The following is an 8,079-nucleotide window of genomic DNA, read 5'->3' on the forward strand; positions in this document are numbered from 1 at the left end:
CGCCCCAGAAGACAAACTCAGGATCCAAAAATATCTTGACAAACTTGAACAATGGGTCCTGTTCAACAAAATGAGTTTCAGTGTGGAGAAAAGCAGTTTTACATTTAGGCAGGAAAAATCAAAGGTACAAGTACAGATTGGGTGAGACCTGGCTTAAAAACAGTAACTGTGAGAGGGAGCTTGGAGTCCTAGTGGACGATCACTTGACGATGAGGCAGCAGTGTGCAGCAGCAACCAAAAAAGCTAATACAATCCTGGGTTTTATAAAGAGGCATAGAATCAAGATCACGTGAAGTATTATTACCGCTTTATAAAACCCTAGTAAGACCACACCTGGAATACTGCAGCCAATTTTGGTCACCATATCACAAAAAAGATGTTGAGAGTTTGGAAGAAAAATCCAGAGAAGAGCAACTAAGATGATCAAAGGCCTGGAGACTAAAACATACGCAGAACAGCTGCAGGACTTGGGTTTGGCTAGTCTAAAGAAAAGAAGAAATAGGAGAGACGTGATAGCAGTATTCCAGTATATGAGGGGCTGCCTCAAGGAAGAGGGGGTCACTTTGTTCACTAGAATAGAATAGAATAATAATAATAATAATAATAATAATAATAATAATAATAATAATAATAATAATTTTATTTGTATACCGCCCTTCTCCCAAAGGACTCAGGGCGGTGAACAGGGCAAACATATAAAAGTACAAAAATACCAAAATTAAGAAAGAATTAAACAAGATGCCCAAGTTACAACAATAGGTTAAAATACATTTAAAACGACAATAAAATCCAACCCCATCCCCCATCAGGCCAGGCCGGCTTGTTCAAACAAATAAGTCTTCAGATCACGTCGGAAGGAGCGAAGGTTGGGCGCCATCCGGAGCCCAACCGGCAAACGATTCCATAAAACCGGGGCGCCCACAGAGAAGGACCTGCCCCTAGGGGCCACCAGACGACATTCTCTGACCGGTGTCACCCTGAGGAGGCCCTCTCTGTGGGAACACACAGGGCGGAGAGAGGTTGACGCCGGCAGCAGGTGATCCCTAAGGTACTCCGGACCCATGCCATGTAGGGCCTTGAAAACCATTACCAGAACCTTGAATCTCACCCGGAAGACAACTGGGAGCCAATGCAGCTCACGGAGCAGAGGTGTGACATGGAAGTATCGGGAGACTCCCAACACAACTCTCGCGGCTGCATTCTGTACCAGTTGGAGCCTCCGAGTGGTCCTCAAGGGCAGCCCCATGTAGAGAGCATTGCAGTAGTCTAAATGAGAGGTCACGAGCACATGAGTGACCGTACGCAGGGCATCCCGGTCTAGATAGGGCCGCAACTGGCACACCAGGCGAACCTGGGCGAAGGTCCCTCTAGTCACAGTTATTATGTGGTCTTCCAAAGAAAGCTGTCAATCTAGAGGACTCCCAAGTTGCGAGCCCTATCTATGGGGGGTAATAGCTCACCCCCCATAGAAAGAGATGGAATGTTCTGAATATCCCGAGATGCCGGTACGCATAGCCACTCAGTCTTGTCAGGGTTGAGTTGAAGCCTGTTCCTCCCCATCCAGACCCGAACCGCTTCCAGGCAACGGGACATCACATCGAGGACATCACTGGGGTGGTTTGGGGTTGAAATGAAATGCTGGGTACCACCAGCATACTGATGATACCCAACTCCAAAACCACGAATGATCTCACCCAGCGGTTTCATGTAGATGTTGAACAGGAGAGGCGAGAGGACCGACCCCTGAGGAACTCCACAAGCGAGAGGCCTCGAGGTCGACCTCTGCCCCCCTGCCAACACCGACTGCGAACGTCCCAGGAGATAGGAGGAGAACCACTGAAAGACCGTGCCTCCCACTCCCAGTCCCCTGAGACGCCGCAGCAGTATACCATGATCGATGGTATTGAAAGCCGCTGAGAGGTCTAATAGGACTAGGACAGAGGAATATCCCCTGCCCCGGGCCCTCCAGAGATCATTCACCAGAGCGACCAATGCCGTCTCCATGCTGTACCCGGGTCTGAAACCCGATTGGTACGGGTCTAGATAATCCGCTTCATCCAGAACCAGAGGGAGCTGATGTGCCACCACACTCTCAACAACCTTCGCAAGAAAATGAAGGTTGGAGACCGGACGAAAGTTATTTAACACAGCTGGGTCCAAGGCAGGCTTCTTGAGGAGGGGACTCACCACCGTAGAATAGAATAGAATAGAATAGAATAGAATAGAATAGAATAGAATAGAATAGAATAGAATAGAATAGAATAGAATAGAATAGAATAGAATAGAATAGAATAGAATAGAATAGAATAGAAATAGAGCTGGAAGGGACCTAGGAGGTCTTCTAGTCCAGCCTCCTGCTCAAGCAGGACCTATACCATCTCAGACAAGTGACTGTTCTTTAAAATCTCCAGTGATGGAGCGCCCATGATTTCTGGAGGCCAGCTGTTCCACTGGTTAATTGTCCTCACTGTCCTGAGAAAGATTTTACAGGTACTTATTAAAGTAGATGAAATTCAGGTTGTTTTCAAAACAATAAAGAGATTAGCATGTTTGAACTATGTGGGAGAAAAGATCTAGAAGAAAAATGACTTGCATGGCTGATTTAAATGACACAAAACAACAACAGAAAAATAAAAAAGGCCAATATGAAGGATTGGAGAAGAAAAGTTCAATAGAGAAATAAATGAACTAATTCAGAAATCCAAGAAAAAATAATAGGAATACGATGGGTCAGACTTAGAAGAAAAGAACAACCTGGAGATATTGTGCCCTCTTTTTTTGTTTGTGTGTATGAATGTGCATATATGTATATGCAGGGCTTTTTTTGTCATAGAACACCCAGAATGGAGTTTCCGGCACCTTTTTTGGATGGAATCTTGTAGGGTAGGCAAGGAGGGTTGCATAACATGTGTGAGTTCCAGCACCTTTTTCTTTTACGAAAAAAGCACTGTGCATATGTATATTTGCTTTTGTCCATAAGGCAGAGATTTGGGGATGGGACACAAGTAGCCCATTTATCAAGTCAGCCAGAATAAAATATTCATAAAAAATAAATACATTAGAACACAAGTGTCAAACTCAATCGCGTCACGTGATGTATTGTGGTGGTTTTTGCCTTTGCGGAGCTGGGGTGGGCATGGCCTGTGCATGATTTATCCGGCCCGCAGGCTGCCAGTTTGGCACCCCTGTGTTACAACATATTTTACTCCTAGTGATGCTAAATAGATGGTACACTGAACACTTGCATAACAGATTTCAGGTTTTATGAAAAATAAAATATTACTACAAATATTGCAAACAAATATTGTTACAATACTCAGCAACAATATTTTCTGACTTAACATTAAGAGGAGGACCTATCACCCACAAACAGTTGCAGAACAACAAAACAAAGCTGCTCTCTTTATAGTAACATTATAAAGAATCTAAGGTAAAATAAGTTAGTGAAAGACTACAGACAGAAAGATGCTGGTTTTATTCCTTTGTTAACTGTAAAGCTGTTGTCTTCTAGAAATCCTCCAGACCTGTTGACTTCATCTCTCAGAAATCTCAGGAAAAACCTGTCTGGGGAATCCTGGGAATTTCTTGGAAAAACTTGGAAGGTGTGAAGATTGGGGAAGTATGTGTGGTAGAGTCCATTCTGAACTGTATAGTATGGAGTGCTTTCCCTTTAATTTGTTGAGATCCAAGCCTCTGACAAGCTTGAAATATTATGCCTAAACCATAGTGAATACAATACAACTGTCTTGGTTCATCCATGATGCTAAGCCATATATCATGGTTTTCAAATCACAAAGGCTGGTTGCACACAACAAGCTGAGCATGATGCAGAGTTCAGGATGTGTTTATGCTAGTTTACGAAACATAAAGGCATACTAAAAACTTTTGCCAATAACCTGGAAATCTTTAATGTCAGAGGTAATTTGGAACTGAATTTTCTTCAAGCTACTGCAATATATTTGAATGAACTGCTGTCTCCTATTGATTTTACACTGCAAATACCATCATCATCGCTACCACTGTTGAATTCACCCAGCTCATTATTCTGCCACCACCATTTTTGTTAAGGTCAAATTATTATAAGAAGCAATGTTGAAAGTAAACATTTACTGTAAATCACCTAGATGCACAATAAAAAGCTTCAACGTTTGGGCAAAAGTCAAAACACCTCTGAAAGTTATTACGGGTATCATTTGGGGGGGGGAGCGAGTATATTTCAAAAGCTTGTATTGTCTATGTTGGTATGTCTAGGCAAGCTTTTCAGTTCTCCAGAAGTCTTTACCCAAGAGTGAACAGTTTCAAAGAGGGAGGTGGGGGAGAACCATGGCTGTAGAGTAGTAGTAAAGTCGTGAAGAGTGCAGTACTTACAGCTTTTCAGATTTGCGTCCCTAAAGCAGCGGGTCTGCAATTTTGTTCCTCTCTGCCCGAAGCCCTTTCAGTAACAGGAAGTCAGCCTGCTTCCAGGAGGGAAGTACAAGGCATGGCTGGACAAGAGACTTTTTTTAAGGGCTGCCAAGTGCCCTTAAAGTGCCCTTAAAGTCCCGAGTGCCGCGTAGCAGAGTGAGCGCCTGTTACTCGTCCCAGCTTCTGCCAACCTAGCAGTTCGAAAGCACATAAAAATGCAAGTAGAAAAATAGGGACCACTACGGTGGGAAGGTAACAGTGTTCCGTGCGCCTTTGGCGTCTAGTCATGCTGGCCACATGACCACGGAGAGGTCCTCGGACAAGCGCTGGCTCTTCGGCTTTGAAACGGAGATGAGCACCCTAGAGTCGGAAACGACTAGCATGCATGTGCGGGGGAATCTTTACCTTTACCTTTACCTTTACCTTTAAGGCTTCCTGCTCGCTCGCCTTCCGATAATTGACCTGGTTAAGAAAGCGGGCATTTCCCCAAGCCCCGCCGGGCGACGGCGTTACAACAGTATACGGTACATCTAGGACAGCCGGAGGAGGCGGTCTGGGTTAGGTATATAGGGGCTGCCAACCGAGCTCCGGCTCCTCTCGCATCTCGCCCCCGTTGCGCGCGTTACCTTCCAGCCGTCCCCGGGGCTGCCGTGGCAGGTGGCGCCGTCGGCCGGCAGACTCACGGCCGGGCGCTGCCCGTTGCGGACGTCCCGCCGAGTCAGGGGGCGGTTGCCGTTCCCCACCGCCTCAGCTCGGGGCTCCTCGGCCCGTGGGAAGAGCCCGCAGCGGCGCTGGAAGCCAGCTACGGGCTGAGAGCCCAAGAGGCTGCCGAGCAGGCCGGCCATGCTCGCTCCGGCTGGGAACCCGAGAGGCAGGCGGGACGCTCGGCGGGCAGAGGAGCCACCAGCCGGCCGCCGCTCCGCGGAGGCACCGGAAGGAAAGGGCGGGCTTGGGACGGCCCGCGGACAGGTGCGGCCGCACCCCACCCTCGACTCGGGCGGCCGCCTTCCCCGCGGGGCCGGCGCTGCTCCTCTGGACGTCACCGCTTTGTAATCAAGCCGGCTCTTCTCGCCTCCCCCACCCCCGGGAAAGGAAGGAGCCCGCCCTGGGATAATAAGGGTCGGGCCGTCAGTCGTTGGGAGAGATGGGGTCCCTTTTCTAAACTAGCCTGGGCATTCCGGCATTTTTTTTTCCCCTCAGGAGGAGTTCTACCAACTCGCCTGGATATAGCTGGCGTTTACGGGACCTGCATTCAGCCCAGCCCCGGTCCGCAGCCCGGAAGTTCATTGCGGAATCGTAGCCATTAGTTCTCCGCCAACCTCACAAGAGTTGCCGCGTGGAGTATGTTGAACCCCTTAAGGCAGGGGTCTTCAAACTTGGCCCTTTTATGACTTGTGGACTTCAACTCCCAGAATTCCTCAGCCAGCTTTGCTGGCTGAGGAATTCTGGGAGTTGAAGTCCACAAGTCATAAAAGGGCCAAGTTTGAAGACCCCTGCCTTAAGTGATCAAGACCAAAAGATATCGTGTCTTCACCCAACGTTTGGCCCTTAACACGATCTTACACCACAAACCATTTTACCCTCCTCCTGATATAACCAGAGCCGTTTTCTCGGGAACGATTTAAAAGCTCTGTTCACCCGTCCTTACGTCAGGAAAAATATTTGGTATCGTTAATCTGGTTGTCCACACCATCGCTTGCATCTTTATTCTGTAGCACCAATGCCAGATTGTGCCTCTTCCCTTCTCCCCTTGGCGTTGGCATCTTTTTCTTCTTTAACGTAGCCTCTTGGCAGAAAACCTGGACAAATCCGAATACTGCAAGGAGAATGTTATTTCTGATCTGTCCCAGTTCAGTTTTGATTAAATCTGCAATTCTCCTCCCTGATTGGTGGTATTTTCTCTGATGCTGAAAAATTATTTCTTATTGAAGAAGATGGGAAGGCAATATAACTCTCAGGTTCTTTGAACACATAAAGGTCAGAGAGAAATAGAAGGAAAATAAATGGCTTTGGTTAATTAAAAGTTGTTAAATATTTGTAAAGTAGTTCTATGTTTAAGTACATTAAGAAATATATCTTAGACTGTTTTTTTTTAAAAAAAACACCTCCATGAGAACTGAAGAGAAACTGGGAAGTTAATACAGAAGTTATATTAAATCTGCTGTTTGCCTCAGTCATTAAATGGTTTCTTTATTTTTATGGCCCTTTCAAAATAAGAATAGCATTACCTTTGATTTTTATTGGCTAATTAAGTAATATCTTTGGCTGAGTAAGCAGCAGTGGCAGCAGCAGTACTTTGATTTTATTGCTGATATCCAGGAAATGCTATTTCTATTAGAAATATATGTAGTGTTTTACTTTTATATCAGGCTGCAATGCAGGGGCATTGGTGTGCAAAATGGAGTAATCAGCCCAGCCTTCTTCTTTAATTTAGGCAAGGTTTTCAAATGGCTTTACAGTATACCTTTCATGTGACCCAGAATCCTGTCCTTCTTAGCATGTAGGATCATCAGCCTACAAGATACTTAAGGTCATCTTCTCACAAGTTCACTACATGTCTGTCCTGGAACAATCTAAATTACATGTCCTTTGCTGTTGATTAAGCCATATGAGTCAATTGAAGTGTATTAACAATCAAATGAGAACCACACCAAGCAGATATTTCCAATTAATTGAGAATGGGGGAGAATAATAAATACAGAAATTGCTATGAAATTAGTTCTACTGTCAAAATGTAGAGATTTAACTTAAATACCATAGTTTGTTGAAGAAGTAAAGCAGTCTGATTTACTTCTAATACTATGGTATAAACCATGGGTACTACCTGAGGTGAAAAGTAGGTATAAATTGGTTGGATATGGCTTTAGTTCCTTGGGGTATTTAAGGCCAGTCTTGGGTTCACATGTCAGAGTAAATCAAAACATGGTTTAGTTTTGGCTTGGCATTATGTAAATCCAACCCCTTGGTTTGAAAACAATGGTAAAACAACTTGTTTTGTGTAGTAGATGACTTAATTATGAACTCTTAGTCTCAACTATCATGCCTTGGAGATACAGTAAGAGAGAGATCCCCGTGTGCTTTATCTTGAGCTTTCAGAGAAAAGGGAGATTATAAATGTAAATAAACAAATAACTAATATCAATGTTTTAGCCTTTTATCCTGGATTTGGTCATGATTCCTCACCAGTCTTTTGTTATGTGAAATGATGATGCCACAATACATTTAGTTGCATAATATGTGTAATAGACCATTTGCAATAAATCTTAAATTATTTCAAACAATAAATATACCTTTTTGCATTTTTAACTTGTTTGCACTCAGTCACAAGCACGAGTAAACTATTCCAAAGCTCTTCTCAAGAATTAACTGGCATCAATACCAAAACAGTATCTTTAAAATAAAGCATATCATTTGTACCATTTACAGACAGGTGAAACAAGTCATTTGAGGTTGGGCATTCCATTACAAAATTGCCAAATCTATATCCATAAATAAAAAGAATACACACACACACACACAAAAATAAATCTAGGGTGGAATTAAATGTTGTGAAGAACATTTTTTGACTCTACCCGTGGCTGTCATCTGTAGTAAAACACAATAAATTATTTGGCATGATTACATTGTGGCTTTCCTCCCTGTTGCCAGATGGTAGGCCTGAAATATGCAACAAAC

The 8,079-nt window shown here is 44.4% G+C and overlaps 1 protein-coding gene across 2 annotated transcripts in view; it reads right to left on the minus strand.

Annotated features, from left to right (window-relative positions):
• The window catches only part of SGPP2 (sphingosine-1-phosphate phosphatase 2), a 43,871-nt gene extending 38,471 nt beyond the window's left edge, over positions 1 to 5,400 (minus strand). For both annotated transcript variants that reach the window (XM_083364440.1, XM_083364439.1), the window contains exon 1: positions 5,031 to 5,400. In XM_083364440.1, coding sequence (XP_083220566.1) covers positions 5,031 to 5,249 — 219 coding nt within the window. In that variant the 5' untranslated portion in view covers positions 5,250 to 5,400. The remainder of the gene's footprint in view (positions 1 to 5,030) is intronic.
• Between the last annotated feature and the right edge of the window lie 2,679 nt (positions 5,401 to 8,079).

Source organism: Vipera ursinii (assembly GCF_947247035.1).
Source record: "Vipera ursinii genome assembly, chromosome: 5".
Classification (NCBI taxonomy): domain Eukaryota; kingdom Metazoa; phylum Chordata; class Lepidosauria; order Squamata; family Viperidae; genus Vipera; species Vipera ursinii.